This window comes from Lissotriton helveticus, chromosome 4_1 (genome assembly GCF_964261635.1).
Source record: "Lissotriton helveticus chromosome 4_1, aLisHel1.1, whole genome shotgun sequence".
Lineage (NCBI taxonomy): Eukaryota > Metazoa > Chordata > Amphibia > Caudata > Salamandridae > Lissotriton > Lissotriton helveticus.
The window spans coordinates 205,837,661-205,855,872 of NC_136063.1; the positions used below are offsets into that span (position 1 = coordinate 205,837,661).

General features: G+C 46.3%; 2 protein-coding genes across 2 annotated transcripts in view; one reads left to right on the forward strand and one right to left on the reverse strand.

Annotated features, from left to right (window-relative positions):
• TRAPPC9 (trafficking protein particle complex subunit 9) overlaps nt 1-18,212 on the forward strand; it is a 2,424,721-nt gene that overhangs the window by 1,191,439 nt on the left and 1,215,070 nt on the right. The window lies entirely within an intron of this gene.
• Nucleotides 11,207-12,241, reverse strand: LOC144826807 (sodium/bile acid cotransporter 5-like; the record flags this gene model as incomplete). Its single annotated transcript, XM_078685304.1, has 1 exon — nt 11,207-12,241. A coding segment is annotated over one exon (1,035 nt), but the record flags the coding sequence as incomplete, so codon positions are not given.

Here is an 18,212-nt window from a genome sequence, read left to right on the forward strand (position 1 = left end):
TATGTACTAAAACCCTCCAAGTGAGTCTCACCCTTATCCCAGGTCTCTTGTAAACAGATCACATCAAACTGAGCCGCAAAGCTTAGGAAGGTGGGGTCCTGAGATTTTTTTGGAAGACCCGCAATGTTCCAAGATAGTAGGGACAAACTGTATCTTTTTATAGGTGGACTATTCTTTTCTACTCGTAAACTCCTTCTAAGCATAGGCCTATCAAACCCTCCAGAAACTTCCCTGTCATTCTGAATCTCCACTAGTTGAATGGGTTCGGTTTCCCCCTCACCGGTGGGGCCATCCGCCTTGCTTACTAAAGTCCCTAGGGTATCTAGGGATTTATTAGTAGGCAATTTGTTAGGTGGGATTAAAGTATCAGTTGGTCTAATAATTGTCTCAGGAGATCGGCCATTAATAAAGGTTTTTAATGATTGCCCAAGTTTATCATCTAAATTTATTGGACCTACGCCAATCTGCTCAATACACGATGATGGTCAATCGACCATCTCTAAGCAATTGTATCTATTAGAAGTTGGTATACCACCCCATCCTTCCCTAAACACTGTGTCTCTCCTGTCGTTGCATGACCAGTCCGCCCAATCTCTTCTCCCCTGCCTATTGCCTACTTGGTTCCAACCCCTGTCCCAATTGCCTGCTTGGTTCCAAGACCAATCCGGGCCTTCGATGTTGCGGGCTACTGGTGGGTAAAAGAACGATAGGCGTTTGGTGCATATTCCATCCTCCTTGGCCAAGGAGCCCCATGAGCACATGTGATCGACAGCACGGGGATCCTCAAAATTGACTATAATACAGTCACCCAGGGTTCTTTTTGGTTTGTGGCCAATCCAAGGAACCCTGCGCACCATGTTGACCCTGCTAACACAATTTTGTGGCAATGGTCTGTTGATATTCAGCCAATGCTGGACTTTATTTTTTAAAGACCAGGTGGGTTCCTCAGTATTGTGACTCAGCTCAGAGACCCCCGTCATAATGACTACAAATGGGCTTGCTTCGGGAGGAAGGTTTATTGGAGGAATTGTAAACTGACTCCCCCCGCCCTTAGCCCGTTCTCCTATATGATGATTTCTTGAGGGGTGATTGTTTGGGGCAGTATTTTTAGGGACATCTTTAGTAGGAACATTTATAGGGGCGAGGGTTTTTTGTGGATCAAAAACCTTATTAGTCGTATCTTGAGGAGGCTTTGTTTTTGGGTCTGTCAGTCCGACAGGGGTATTTTTGGTACAATGCCCTGACGTGATAGTGGCAATCTTATTTTTTGTCCCCCCTAGGGCTGGGACCAAACCTCACTCCATCATAGTAGTGTTAGCTTTTTTCTCTTATTTGCTCAGAAAACTGTGGTTACCTTGAAATGCACGCCCTAAAATCCGGTCTACACGCAGCATTGTATTTACTTATTTTCTTTTAAATTCTCTCTGTCAATCAGTAGTTTGAGTCTTAAAAATTGTTGACCTATTTCTCAGTGTTATGTAATTAATACAACCTTCATCCTAGGTATATTTCAATAACTGTGGGCAAACAAAAATGTAGACATTTTTGTAGTATATTTTAAAATGTTTAAAAAATCTAAGACCTTCATTTAAAAATATTTTTTTGAGCCCGTATTTTAGTAACTTTTTAAATTGCAAGAAGACTTGAATATAAGAATAAGTTCCAAAACACTTAAGCATCACCAGACCAAACACCTGCTGCACTTCCCAGGATTCAGTCTGCATGTTTAATTTTGCATGGCTATAACTCAGAAATAAATCAGTAAAAAATGGCAGAAATCGACACTTTTATTTATTGTATTTCTAACATTATTTGAATAGATCTTTGACATATAGACGATTCACAAAAGTTTCCGGGACTATGCATGAATATCTACGCAAGTCAAATGAAATAAAGATTGTGAGCAGACGCGTTACCTGCTGGAGTGTCACATCACTTATTCCTCTTTATTTATTTATTTTTCTCGACAAAACGTATGTACATGGAATTTTTGTAGCACTCATTTATCCAAAATGCAGCAGAGTGCTGTATAAGGTCAAAGATGAGCATAAACTCAACTACTAGTAGGAGAGACAGCTGAATCGTGCGGATGGTTATTGCAGTATGATGTATTGTTATTTAAAGAGGTAAATGTTCACCTCTTTCCTAAAGCGATGCATCTTTGGGACGGTCTTGATGTTGTTCAGGATCTTGAGCCTATAGATGGAAAACGTTTGCCGTCTATCTGTTTTTTAGGTCGAGCCTATGCCATTCCGCAGGAATGGATAGGGGAGAATTTTAAGTGGGCAAAATAAGTTCTCAAACCATCGGGCGGATTTCAAACAGTTCACGAGAAATCACGTGAACACAAGCACGCGCATTTCCCCACATTCAAGCCATCAGCCTCCCTCCCACAGGCTTCCCCAGCGTGCGCAGTGCGCCCTGGCCTCACTTCTCCTCCCCCCCTAATTGCTTTCACTTTCAAGGCCGCCAGGCCGTGAGCTACATCAAAGGGTTCCGCTGCCCCGCCCCCTGCTTCACGGCGCTCACATGTATTTATTTCCTTGTTTTTCACGTTAGTCTCCATCCGATTAGCTTCCCGCCTCCTCCTTCCTTCTCCGTTGCTTTTCCCGTTAGTCTCCATCCGATTAGCTTCCCCCTCCCGCCTCCCCCTCCTTCCTACTCCGTTGCTTTTCACGTTAGTCTCCATCCTATTAGCTTCGCCCCTTGTCGCCTCCCCCTCCTTCCTTCTCTGTTGCTTTGTCAGGTTAGTCTCCATCTGAATAGCTTCCCCCCTCCCGCCTCCCCCTCCTTCCTTCTCCGTTACTTTTCATGTTAGTCTCCATCCGATTAGCTCCCCCCCCCTTTATCATTGCAGCTATGCTTGGATGAGAGCCTACGTCCCATTGTCACTGGCTTTGTTACTTAAATCTGTGGAGATTGAGTGCTATCGGGACACGCCTCCAGATCTATTTACAGACTGCAATATTTGTATTGGCTTTTGGGGGGTGAAAGGTGCTTTATAGAAAAACAGCAACAAACTAATTTCGCCCCAAAGTTTTACCTGGTTATGCAGTGAACATTACTGAATGCAACAAGGCTCGAGTGCAACCGATCGTGGTCAAGTCAAGTCACAGTCCCGCCCTCACTATGACTCACTAACTCGCCAGTACTCTCTACCGCGTCACTGCAACGCCCTACCACTCCACCACTCACTAACTCCCTCACTGCAGCACACTCCCAATAAAGTCCTCACCACAGCCCTCACTGCAACATCCTCCCACTCCACTTTCTTGTTTTTCACGTTAGTCTCCATCCGATTAGCTTCCCGCCTCCCCCTCCTTCCTACTCCGTTGCTTTTCCCGTTAGTCTCCATCCGATTAGCTTCCCCCCTCCCGCCTCCCCCTCCTTCCTACTCCGTTGCTTTTCACATTAGTCTCCATCCTATTAGCTTCCCCCCTTCTCGCCTCCCCCTCCTTCCTTCTCTGTTGCTTTGTCAGGTTAGTCTCCATCCGATTAGCTTCCCCCCTCCCACCTCCCCCTCCTTCCTTCTCCGTTGCTTTTCACGTTAGTCTCCATCCTATTAGCTTCCCCCCTTCTCGCCTCCCCCTCCTTCCTACTCCGTTGCTTTTCACGTTAGTCTCCATCCTATTAGCTTCCCGCCTCCCCCTCCTTCCTTCTCCGTTGCTTTTCACGTTAGTCTCCATCCTATTCGCTCCCCCCCTTCTCGCCTCCCCCTCCTTCCTACTCCGTTGCTTTGTCAGGGTAGTCTGCATCCGATTAGCTTTCCTCCCTTCCCGCTTCCCCCTCCTTCCTTCTCCGTTGCTTTTCATGTTAGTCTCCATCCGATTAACTCCCCCCCTTTATCATTGCAGCTATGCTTGGACGAGAGCCTACGTCCCATTGTCACTGCCTTTGTTACTTAAATCTGTGGAGATTGAGTGCTATCGGGACACGCCTCCAGATCTATTTACAGGCTGCAATATTTGTATTGGCATTTTGGGGGGGTGAAAGGTGCTTTATAGAAAAACAACAACAAACCAATTTCACCCCAAAGTTTTACCTGGTTATGCAGTAAACATTACTGAATGCAACAAGACTCGAGTGCAACCGATCGTGGTCAAGTCAGGCCACAGTCTCGCCCTCACTATGACTCACTAACTCGCCAGTACTCTGTACCGCCTCACTGCAACGCCCTACCACTCCACCACTCACTAACTGCCTCACTGAAATTCGAGGAAGACATGGCAGTATCCCCCCTTGACCCTGCACCGCCGAAGATGATGAATATGGTCAACCCTATTATTCTTCCCACTCTTCTGGATGTTCTTAATAGTTCAATCGCCTCAGGGTGGTCCCCCCCGCCTGGAAACAAGCCATGGTGAAAGCACTATTAAAAAAGCCGAATCTCAACCCAGCAGATCCTAATAACGACCGCCCTATTTCCCTGCTGCCATGGGCAGGAAAAATCCTGGAGAAGCATGTCAACCTCCATCTCACTAACTACCTTGAGGAGAACCTCCTATTGGACGTCTCCCAAACAGGGTTTCGCCCTAGACACGGCACCGAGACGGCGCTGCTGGCCGTCACAGAGGAAGTCAGGAAGATCTTGGATCGAGGAGGGACAGTGGCAGTGGTCCTCCTCGATCTAAGCGCAGCATTCGACACGGTATGCCACAAAACCTTACTAGCTCGACTCTCAGATCTCGGCATATAAGGAATCGCCCTAGACTGGCTGAGCTCGTTTCTCAGCAACAGATCTTTCCAGGTCTTTGATGGCGATTCTCACTCCAAAAACCTACCCCTAGACTGCGGAGTGCCTCAGGGCTCCTCCCTGAGCCCCACGCTGTTTAACGTGTACATGAGGCCACTGGCGGGTGTCGTCCAAAAATACGGGATCAAAATCATATCGTACGCAGACGACACCCAGCTGGTGGTCTCCCTGACACAGAAAGGCAGCATGCTCCCCCATCCCAATCTGGCAGCATGCATGGAGGAAGTCAAACGATGGATGACAAGGTCATCCTTAAAACTCAACGGTGATAAGACCGAAATTATGATCCTCGGCCCCTCTCCTCCTACCACCCATCACCAGCTGTGGCCCTCAAGCTTGGGACCAATGCCAATTCCCAAGGAAAACATAAAGAGCCTAGGAGTTTGGCTAGATAACCAACTCACACTAAACACTCAAGCAACCAAAACAGCTGCAACCTGTTTCGGGATTATCCGAATGCTGAAGAAAATCCTACCGCTACTACCCTTCAAGGCCAGGCAAGTGGTCATTCAGGGTCTAGTGCAATCCAGGCTGGACTTCAACAATGCTCTATACTTAGGAGCCCCAGAGTATGTGTTGGAAAAACTGCAAAGAACTCAGAACTGCGCCGCCCGCACCCTTCTACAGATCCCTCGGAGAGAGTCAGCCAAGGCAGGGATTAGATCTCTTCACTGGCTCCCAGTTAGAGAGAGAATAAAGTTCAAGGCGCTCTGCATATCACATCAAGCATTTCACAGAGCAAGCCCGGATATCAACCATTCTCTTCTCTCCCCCTACTGCCCTGGAAAAATCCTGCGCTCCACGAACGCACTTCTTGCTGTAGTCCCCAGAATAAAAAGAGCCAGAGCAGGAGGCAGATCCTTTTCTCTGAACGCTGCCAAACTCTGGAATTCGCTCCCCTTCTCACTTAGAGCCACCCCCACCCTTCTACACTTCCGCAAAGAACTTAAAACACTCCTATTCAGAAACTAACTCCACCCTTGCCCCTCCCTTCCTCAGAATCTCTCCCTTTCCACTACCAGCGCTTGGACGCCTTCGGGCAGCAGCCGCGCTCTACAAAACCCCTTCACTTCACTTCACTTCACTTCACTGCAGCACACTCTCACTCAAGTCCTCACCACAGCCCTCACTGTAACATCCTTCCACTCCAGCATTCACTAGAAGCCTCACTGCAACGTCCTACCACTCCACCAATCACTAACTCCCTCACTGCAGCACACTCCCACTCAAGTCCTCACTACAGCCCTCACTACAGCGTCCTCCCACTCCAGCATTCACTAGAGCCCTCACTGCAACGCCCTACCACTCACTAACTCCCTCACTGCAGCACTCTCCCACTCAAGTCCTCACTACAACCCTCACTGCAACATCCTCCCACTCCAGCATACACTAGAACCCAGCATACACACTGGAACCCTCACTAAAATGCAATTTCACTAATTACAACCCTCACTGCACCAGACTCCCACATCAGTGCTCACTAAAACCATCACTGCAACACCCTGCCGCTCCAGCACTCTCTAACCCCTCGCTGCAACACTCTCAACCTCCTGCACTCACTAAACCACTCACTCCATGACACTCCCACTCCGCAACTCACTACAACCCTTCCTGCAACACGCTCCCACTCCACCACTCATAAAACCCTCACTGTGACACCTACCACTACCAGCTGTCACTACAGTGCTCACTGCAACAACGCTCACTCTCCAGCACTCAGTAAGCCTCTCGCTGCAACACACTCACCTCCAGAACTCACTGAATCCTTCACTGCGACCTCTAGACAGATCTCTGCACTAGCACGCCTCAGCTCTAACTGCACCCGCTTTAGTCCTTTCTGTCCCTGTCCAACCCTCATTGCACCCTCCTAGCCCTCGCTCTGCCTGCTTCGATCGCCATACTCAAGCTCACTGCATACCCCTTCCTTCTTAAGCACCACCACAGCACCACTCAGCACCACCACAGCATCACTCAGCACCACAACAGCATCACTCAGCACCACCACAGCATCACTCAGCGCCACCACATCATCACTCAGCGCCACCACATCATCACTCAGCGCCACCACATCATCACTCAGAGCCACCACATCATCACTCAGCGCCACCACATCATCACTCAGCGCCACCACATCATCACTCAGCGCCACCACATCATCACTCAGCGCCACCACATCATCACTCAGCACCACCACATCATCACTCAGCACCACCACATTATCACTCAGCACCACCCCAGCATCACTCAGCACCACCACAGCACCACTCAGCACCACCACATTATCACTCAGCACCACCACATTATCACCCAGCACCACCACATTATCACCCAGCACCACCACATTATCACTCAGCACCACCACATTATCACTCAGCACCACCACAGCGCCACTCAGCACCACCACAGCATCACTCAGCACCACATCAGCATCACCACAGCACCACTCAGCACCACCACAGCATCACTCAGTGTCTCACCCCAGCATCACTCAGCACCACCACATTATCACTCAGCACAACCACAGCACCACTCAGCACCACCACAGCACCACTCAGCACCACCACAGCACCACTCAGCACCACCACATCTTTCAGCGCTACCCCAGCATCACTCAGCACCACCACATTATCACTCAGCACCACCACATTATCACTCAGCACAACCACAGCACCACTCAGCACCACCACAGCACCACTCAGCACCACCACAGCACCACTCAGCACCACCACAGCACCACTCAGCACCACCACAGCATCACTCAGCGCCACCACATCATCACTCATCGCCACCACATCATCACTCAGCACCACCACAGCACCACTAAGCACCACCACAGCACCACTCAGCACCTCCACAGCATCACTCAGCACCAACACAGCATCACTCTGGAACACCACAGCATCACTCTGGAACACTACAGCATCACTTTGGAACACCACAGCATCACTATGCGCTACCACAGCATCATTCTGCGCCACCACAGCATCCATCACTCAGGGCCTCCACAGCATCACTCAGGGCCTCCACAGCATCACTCAGGGCCTCCACAGCATCACTGAGGGCCTCCACAGCATCACTCACGGTCTCCACAGCATCACTCACGGTCTCCACAGCATCACTCACGGCCTCCACAGCATCACTCACGGCCTCCACAGCATCACTCACGGCCTCCACAGCATCACTCACGGCCTCCACAGCATCACTCAGGGCCTCCACAGCATCACTCACGGCCTCCACAGCATCACTCACGGCCTCCACAGCATCACTCACGGTCTCCACAGCATCACTCACGGTCTCCACAGCATCACTCACGGCCTCCACAGCATCACTCACGGCCTCCACAGCATCACTCACGGCCTCCACAGCATCACTCACGGCCTCCACAGCATCACTCACGGCCTCCACAGCATCACTCACGGCCTCCACAGCATCACTCACGGCCTCCACAGCATCACTCACGGCCTCCACAGCATCACTCACGGCCTCCACAGCATCACTCACGGCCTCCACAGCATCACTCAGGGCCACCACAGCATCACTCACTAATGGGCACCACGACATCACTATGCGCTACCACAACATCACTGAACGCCACCGCATCACTCGTCGCCACCACAACATCACTTTGCGCCATCATAGCATCAATCTGTGCAACCATTCAACATCAACTGGTTCAAATATGTTCTCTCAATGTTTCAAGCTTTATTACAAATGTCACAAAACGATGTTAATATTTCACTTCTGTTCTTGGATTTTCGTCACAATAAAATACACTGAACATAATCCTCACAAAAGTTATTTACAAAAGTTTAAGCTATTGCCATTATAAATTACAATCACTTTTATTAGGTATTAATTATTTAAAAAAATTAAAAGCCATTGTTATTTGTAATATCAATACATCTAAGTGACGTAAATACAAAACATGTTGCATTACAAATGCTATAGGTGTCACATTTGCAAAAGTTATAACTATTGGCATTGTAAATGACAAAGCTATTAATTTAGCTATTTTCAAAACCAACACATGAATAAAAAAATTGTCATTTACAAGACCAATAGCTCAAACTTTCCTAATGCGAGACCTATTGCATTGCAAATGCTTGTTACACTTCTTAGCTTGTCTGCAAGACAAGCAAGGGTGCTGGTCGTGATTCTTTCCTTTAGACATCCTGAAAATATGGTGGTTTAAGAGGGCATTTCCCACCTCAGTTGTACACTTACGCAGACCTCTTTTATAAACAGGTTTACCAGTGCAATTAGGGTAGCCACACACATTGAAATAGTTGTAATACCCATGATGTTAAGACTTAGAAGGTGATCAATATATTCATAATGTCCAATCACTGTAAACATCAATGTTTCCCAACCCTCATTCTATAGTTAACACTGTTGAAAATCCACCTTCGATGGGGATTTTTGAAGAAGTAAATAACATTTTCAGGTGGAAAAATACACAAATTCGGATTTAATTACCCATTATGTTAAATTTTTATCTTCATATTCATTTTCTGTCACTTCATTGACACTTGGGTGTGCAAAATATTTTGTGAATCGGATGCTGTATAAATTGTTGCCTACAATTATAGGAACTCTTTGCTATCGAAGCATCCCTAATTTGTGTGCTTAAGCAGCACACAAGAAGACACCAATAACTTCTGTGATCTGCTTTTCAGGAGATTGAATCCAGGTAAGGCGAACTCCACCTGCCGCCTTCCAAGGTTGATAACGTTAGTATCATTAAATGGGGTAATATAACACTGGTTATTTACAGATAGAAAAATTGCAGTGCGAAGCATTAAATATAGGCAAGTTATTAATTAGATATGTTCTTACTTGGAATTAGAAAGCTAACCTCCTAAAACAATATTACCGTTACAGAACATCTCCTTCCTTTTGGAGTCTGGTGTGCACAGTTTTCAAGGTCGCCGTCAACGATGTTGGCACCATTATTACAACTACCTTCTTTTATTGTCCTAGTTTGTCCTATTTTTGTGCCATGATTGCCTTTCAAAGGACCTTATTTCGACAGTGTGGCTCAATGGTTAGAGCGGCAGACCCTGATGCAGAGTTCTGGCCAGGGGACCAGAGTTCGATTCCCGCCTCGGCGGGGTCTCGGGCTCAATTTCCTCGGACCTGTTAATACTCGCCTCGGTGCCTATTCTAATCACGGGCCCCACGCTGCAACTCTGGGCAATAGCTTGCTTAGCCTCCACACAGGCCCAACAGCGCTAAGGATGCCTGGCTTCACCCTGGGGGTGCCCAGGAGTGGACACTTCACAGGGAAAGCCAGGAGGGGTTCCACAGCGGTATGAGTATCAGCGCCAGGAAGCCGAATAGGCGACACCGCAAGGTGACCGTCTGGTGACAGTGCGCTCTATAAATACCATGACATTTACATTTACATTTACTGCACCTACAGAAATAATCTATAAATGCAAAATAGAACAAGCATTGGCATAGCCAATAGCTCTCGCCTTTGGGACCTTATAATTGTTTAGTTATCCAGCACAATATTCTTGGTGCAACAAATAACTGTTGCATGGCTACACACTTATAAGTTCCCAAAGGCGAGACCTATTGGCTATGCCAATGCTTGTTAAATTTAGAAATGTACTTTTAGGTTGTTGGACCAATCGAGCACAAATGCGGCATTTTCTGTAGGCCTGAAACCACATTTGCTGAGAAGGTGGTTCTGTTTCCCTTACAGCTCCTGTATAAGCAGGCTATTATGGGGTCTCTCAGAGCCCGGTCAGCTGATGATTCATACTGAAAACACGTATGGTGCGCAGCAAGTTTGCCGTTGTCACTTGTTTTGCCTCTAGATCCAATAGACTGTTATGTTATGTTATTAGGATTTCTAAAGCGCAACGAATACCCAAAGGTGGCTTGGCGTTATCTAAAAAAAGCACTGATTGACAGAAAGGGGAGGAAGTGGGAAGCTAAGGAGAGTCCTGTGATGCCCCCTGCTACGTCAAATATTCCCTAATACTTTTCGTTCGCCAGAGATCAAACCTAAAAATCAGGCATCCACAGCAAAGCAGTCCCTGCTCTCGTTAGCACTCCTTGGCAGGAGGGCCAGAAATATTGCGTGCAGTACACAATGGTTATACGAATGTAATTCTCATTTCTAACCGAAAACTCTTAATACCAAGTGTTTACTGCAATCAATATATAACTAACCCCAGAATAGATAATTAGCTGGTGCCGTACATACCTCACCCTATACCATTCCAATAAATGTCCAGAAAACGATATACTAGCAACAGCATTCAGCATAAACCTTCCCTAACTGGTCAAAAGGAATTCCCATCAGAATCATAAAAAGATATATATGTTTTGAAAAGTTCGGAAAAAAAGCTTGCGTGCAAACCACAAACAAAATTATACTGAAGCAATGGTATCGGCAGGCATATGCTGTTAAATTTAGCATTATGAGAATAAATCAGCCATTCAGATTTTAAAGTTTGGGGTAGTACAATATTTAGAGTTAAAACATTCTTCCTTCCCGGAAGTTAAAAGCAAAACTAAAGCACAAAAAACATGGCCTTTTGGTAAAATGAATAAAACCTCCTGCACAGTTTGATTAAGCACAGACATTAAAAAACAAAATGAGATAGATGGACGAGATTGTTTTATTCTGTCCAGTCTTGCGCTTTTCTTTCTGGCGTTATACACCAGTACAATCAGTAACATCTCACCAGCAGCACTCAAGGCTACGACGAAGGGGGCGACTGACATCATATCCGCTTCGGCTGGTGGGAAAGAAAGCTGTATGACAGCCAGGGCCAGAAAGGCATTTTGCACTCCGCTCTCAATGGCCACTGTTTTGCTGACTGGACCATGCAGCTTAAAAAGTCTGGATGAAAAGCAGTGGCCAAGTAAAAGTCCAAAAAGAGGGATCAAAAGCCCAATCAGGAGCAAGTCCCGGTGCACCCCTGTCAAAAAGTGAGAGCCCATCTGAACTCCAAGGTAGATGGCAAGAACCACAAGCAGAGAAGTGAGAGGTCTAATGATGCGTTTGAGGTACTGCGCATACTTGGGGCCTCTTTGCTTAATTATTACTCCGACTGATATTGGTGTTGCAATTGATAGGAGAGTCGCCATCATTTTTACCAGGGGGATATGCAATGAAGTAGACAAAACTAAAACCCTTCTGTACACATAGGAATTGATAGGCATCGCGAATAGAGACAGCACTGTTAAAGAGCAGGTCGTGGAAATGGCCAGGGTGATGTCTCTGTCCAGGAGCAGGGCGTACAGATATCCCCCTCCCCCGCCCGGGCAGGTGCAAGTCAGAACAAAGCCGAAAGCCAAGGCCCGGGGCAGCTGACAAACCTGGGTCAAGAGAAACCCCCAGAAGGGCATTAGGATGAACTGGATGGCAGCCCCGAGGACAACCGGCAGGGGCTTCCGCCACAGACCGCGCAGGGTCTCCGGCTCTGTCTTGCACCCAAAGGCGCATTTGTTCAGCAGAACGACGGGTAAGACAAGTCAAAACCACCTGTGACGTCACAGTGGCCTCTGATGCCTAAATAGCTTCAAACATCAACAAAGCCAGGGGTGTCACAAACGCCTCTGACGTCACAATAGCTTGTGATGTCACAGTATAAACGCCTGTGATCTCACAAACGCCACTGATGTCCCAAGAAACTCGGATGTCGCATACAGTTTAAACGCTGGTAATGTCACAAACGCCTCTGACGTCACAAAAAAACTAGGATGTCGCATACAGGATAAACGACTCTGACGTCGCAAGAAACTCGGATGTCACACACAGGATAAACGCCTGTGATGTCACAGTGTAAACACCTGTGATGTCACAGTATAAACCGCCTGTGAAGTCACGACATAAACCTGAAGTCAGTCTTTAACCAGAGCTCCTGCTATGTACATCAGTGGCGGAATAGTTCATGTTGTAACTAAGTAAATATTACAGTCAAAACTCTATCACGCCCAGAAGCAAAAGAAAACACACAAAACACACACCACTAATGAAAATGGTAACAAAGACAAGGGAGTTACAACTTCGATACTACAGATGCCAAAGTGACAGTTGTCGGAGCCTGGCTCTTTAAAGCAAGGAAGGCTTGACCTGAGGGGGGTTGGGGCCCGGGTCGGCAGTTTTTATCTTGGAAAAGGTGGAAGCAAGTGAGATTTTGAGAACTTTGAGTGGCCTTATCAGCTGGAGGCAGAGGGCCTGTGAAAGTCCAGAACAATGAGAAAAGAGAGCTGTTGGGAGAGAAGACTTACGACAATCGCGGCACCCACGCTTTACTTTTAACATGGTGAAAGTAAAGCGTGGGTGCCGCGTTTATAGCAAAAGTAAAGTAATACATGTTTTGGTTTTTTTCTTTACTTTAATGCAATCACGGCACCGGTGCTTTACATTTAACCATGTTAAAGTAAAGCGCCGGTGCCGCAATTGCACAAAAGTAAAGAAATTAAAAAAAAGTATTTCTTTACTTTTGGTCGAATCGTGGCACCCGCGCTTTACTTTTAACATGGTTAAAGTAAAGTGCGCAAGTAAAAAGAACCGCGAGTGGCTGAAATCTCGGCAGCGAAATGAAATAAAACAAGGGTTGTCACGTGACCGGTTCTTTTAGCGGCATGACCAGAATTTAAAAGCACAGCCAGTACAAATATATATATAAGCAGCAAGCACTTCAAAAATGTGCTGTTGGGCTGGCTTAATGATCCCAAACTCGCGCTGCAGAAGGTGTGGAGGCGCTCACGCCTCGCGCCAGCAGCAGGACGAGATGTGCCCCTCTTCTTATGAGATGGAGCCTGGCAGCAGGGGGGGGGACAGAGGAGGGGGCCTGCGCGATTCACTCACGGGAGGGAGTGGCTGGCGCCGCAATAATTGCTTCCAGCCGCTCGCTCCCACGAGTAGATCGCCAAACGTGCACGCGTTGCAATAGAAAGCAATGCAATGCTTGCACCTTTTTGGGGAGAAAAGCTTATCGACGGCATGAGGTCCTCTCCTATGCAGCGCATGCGCGCTGCGTAGGCGAGACCTAAAAAGGAAGTTTAACACGGAAATCAATGTTCTAAAGCTGCCGCTTCCTTGGTGAGTACTGCCTGTTATTAATTTTAAAAGGGCAAGTTATCAGTTGGCAGATACAGGATTTCTGTTTATTACAAAGCGGTTCCAATTTTCCTATGTCCTGATTTAGATGGGCATTGATTCACAACTGGACAAGGATTTTGGTGACAGATTGATGAGCTTAGTATAATGCGCCTGCAGGACACCGGCTACTTTTCTGCTTCGCCTTCGAAAGAATTTCAACTGGAAAAATAGAGAAGGAAACTGCCCAATTTATAACGCATTAAATTGCAGGTAGTTCCATCAGCAAAATGACAAATTTGAAAGAATGATGTATTATCCATTTTATGAAGTACACTCTCCACCTGTGGGCCTGGTGGATAGTCGGTGAAAGTGGTTGCCTCAGCAAAGATGGTGCATTTATGTGTCCTTGCAGATCAGATCCTTACTGCTCTTGCTGAATTTATGCTATAATCTGATATATTAGGTATTCAGTTGTAGAAATCGGATACTCTCCTGGAATGCTGTATGTAACAACTCTTGGTAATGTTAGAGATGCCAGTTTACATTCCAGCTGCATATCTTGTTTTAAATAAAATACTTTGGTCCTCGATTCATAAAGACATTTCACACCCAAAGTCACTCAATGTAATTTACACTCATGCATCTATATACTCAAGCATACTATTACCCCAATAATGTGTTTTAACGGGGGTACATCTGTATCCAGGGGTGTGGAGTAGGGGCTCCATAATGCTAAGGGAATTTGGTGAGCACCAATATACTCAGTTTTGCTTATTAAATTTCCCTTTCTATCCAGGAAGAAGAAGGGGACGTATGCCTATCAAGAACAGGAATAAATCCCCATGCTGGGTAGAAATGAGGAGGCAACTCCTCCTAAATTGTTGGTGTTCCTTACACCCTCACTCTTTGCAGTTTGGTTGCAGGTTCCCTTGTTTTTGAATACATACCCTGATCAACGTTGGGTTTTATCTTACTCCTAGCTGGTCATCATATTTGCACTCCTAGATGATCTTCTATCTCTTTTAGGAAATCAGGTGGCATCTCTGCGATTATGCCCTATTTCCTTTCAGTATGCATATGTGTTGGTATTTGTAGTGCGCGACCTTAGCTTGAGGGCAAATGAGCACTGAAGAGGGTACTTGGTCTCCAGGAAGATAACACGGTTGGAGAAGGTCTAGGGTAGGCTGTCGGGTCAGGGTTGTGCTCCTTTGAGAGCTGGGTCTTCAGCTTTTTTCTGCTTTGTAGGTGGTTTGGTGCTGATCTGATGTTGATATAGGTGCTTTTCTGGATCCTGTGAGAATGAACAGAGAAGCTTGCCTTCTGTGGTTTTTTTCCTTTGTGCATTGATTTTGTACATCGTCTCGGTGAAGAAGAGGTTGATAGCATTGCATTTGACAACTGAAGCACAAACTCTGAAATCTGAGGATTGATGCAGTGTCTGCCAGCCGCAGTCTTGAAATAGGCTTTGCTTCATTTGGTTAGCTCACTGATGGTGGTTTTGTAATAAAAGGCTTTAGTTGTGTCAGATTTGCACCTGACAGTTTTATTTCAGAGATGAAAGGTGTAATCTGAGCCTCTCTGTTCAGAACAGGTTTTTGTGAATTTAAAAATCCTACTACTGCCTAAACCTTTACAATAGTGAAACGGCAATGATGCAGGAAAACGTTGGTTCGCTTTTCTTTTCCACCTATGCTCATTTTCTGCCTATGAAATACTGGATTCCTGCAAAAAGGGTCAGTTTCTGAGATCTGCAGTAATCTGGTTTGAAATGTTTGACGTCAGGATGAAAGCCATATAATTTTCCTCTGCAACCACACCTTAAATTGTGCCATTTAAATATTGATTTGTGCAGAATATCTGGGGTTGGGTGGATTTAGGGCCCACAGTACACTTCAAGTGTCACATGTTGCTGGCAGATTTCAGGATAAGGGAGCAGGGGTGGTGATACGCATTGTGAATATCTGCAAGGGTGTCCAGGGTGCACATCTAGGGAGAGACAGTGGATGATAGAAGGATTCAGGGTGATGTGTGTCTAGTGGGAGGCAGAAGGATTATGTGATCTGTCCCATATAGTAATTCTCTGATGGAATTTAGAAAGGACACTTAGTAGGATACCAGTAGAGAGCCTCCTAGACGACACTAGGGGCTGCTGCATATTATAAATATAAATGCCTGGGATTTAGTCTTTTTTTTCAGGAACAGCAGTTGCCACTGGGCCCATTTCTCCATGTTATTCATGTTTAATTTGCTGTTTGTTTTAGGTCCAGAAGGGCAATAGTTAGCACAACAAAAAATGAACAGAAGAATGGGGAAGAAGGCGTAAGACAGTGATGACAAACTGAAAAAGAAATAACAAGGGGGAGAGTCGAATAAGAGCAAAGTGTCTTTCAACTTAGAGGAAAATAGTAAGAGTAAAGGAAGTCAACATCCCTCTATAATTAACAATCATTGGCAGAGCCAATAGGCCTGGCCTTGACTGTTGTGCTTTTGTACTTTTTTAAATTATTTATTCACTAATTTATTTATACCAGAAGTGCGTAATATACGAAAAAACGGGCACGCATGTAAGAAATATTAAAGTAAAGGAGTGACCCTGCAGCAGAGGTTCCCTAGCCTCTTTTCCTTCCGCCACTGTACATGTGATCAGGCAAAACTCCTTCAGTCACAGTGTATGAGAGCCAATGGATGAAGTGGGCTGACCCACTGCCCTATGTTGTGGTAGGCAAAAGTAAAATGTGAATGACACTTGCGGTGACCAATGAATGAAGAGGGCTTATTGGAAGACTCTGTATATGCGTATGTTTATACATATTTAATATGAAGCTAGCAAGAAAACACACATCACAAGACTAAACATAAAAAGAAGTACAGAAATAAACAACACCATAAAATGTTTAAAAATAAATGAACTATGTTTCAATGGCGCAACATAGATCCTTGTTTATGCTGCTCCAGATGTAGTCCACCGTTTAGCAGGAAGCATTCGGATTGGCTTTAGAGAATAATTGCACCCACAATCGTTTAAATGGCTCTAAAACACAGTCATCTACCCAACAGAAAATTGTCTTTTGGCCCAAAAAATGTAAGGCACATATAGATAAGCAGGGCTGTAAGTGGGCCGGGTCTCACTGGTGCTGAGGGCCTCTAAACAGCATCGGGCTCTGTTTTGTGCCCTGGCACAGGCAGGCCGTTTTTTTCCCCGGACTGCAGTGAAAGCAGACACATCGATCTGTGCGCTGCTCACACTGCTCACTTGTCACTAACGGACAAGTTACGGCATGACGTCATGTAGAAGAAGGGAAATCCTTTAAAGAGAGATGTATTTTCTCTTCGGATTTCCCTTCTCTTTTTGAAATTCAGGAGCACCAACATTGCCGTGGTGTCACCTGGGCTTTAAGTGGAAGCTTTTTAAATATTAGCCATAGTTGCTGCGTATTTATCTTAGGCATCTAATAACCATTGACAAAGCCAATAGGCATGACTTGTTATAGGTATGATGTTACTTGTATCATATATCTGGATGCAATAACAGAAACAGCAAAATACAAGTCGGGCGACACACTATGCTAACCACAGATTTCTAGCTTATTTGTGTTTAAGCCACGCCCCCAATTACATTGGCCAAGCCCCTTTGAGAGACCCCCCAGTTTTTTCATCCCTCTTAAAGCCCTGGTGATAAGGTCCCTGTTCCGTTAAGGTCTGACTGTGTCAGCCTCCTTCTCCAAGACTAGAAGCCTGACTCACCTTCACCATAACAGGATACCAACCTTCTATTCGTGTGGTGCAAAAAAAAAACAAGGATTCATGCCTGCATGTGGAAGGGTTTGCTGTGGCACACAGAGCGCTCAGAGGAGCAGCCATGCTCAGAATTGGTTTTAAGTTGCTTTCTGAATGCTAGGTGGTTCTGAGTGAGGCGAAGGTGAATGGGAAGTGAGTTCCAGGTTTTAGCCACCAGGTAGGAGAAGAATCTTCCTCCCATGGTGGTTTTGTTGATGCGAGGGACAGCAGCAAGGGCTTGGGCTTGGTTGGAAGAGCGTAGCTGGCGGGAGGGGGTGTAGAAGGAAAGTCATGTGTTGAGGCATTCGGGTCCAAGTTCGTAAAGTGCTTTGTGTGCGTGGGTGAGGAGGCGGAATGTTATCCTCTTATTGACGGGGAGCCAGTGGAGGTTTTTCAGGTGACCAGAGATGTGGTCTTTACGCGGGATGTCTAGTATGAGTCTGGCTGATGCGTTTTGGATGCGTTGGAGTTTTTTCTGAAGTTTTGCGGTGGTACCGGCGTATAGGGTGTTTCCGTAGTCCAGGCGGCTTGTAACCAGTGCGTGGGTGACCGTTTTTCTAGTTTCGGTGGGGATCCAGCGAAATGTTTTTTTGAGCATGCGAAGAATGTTGA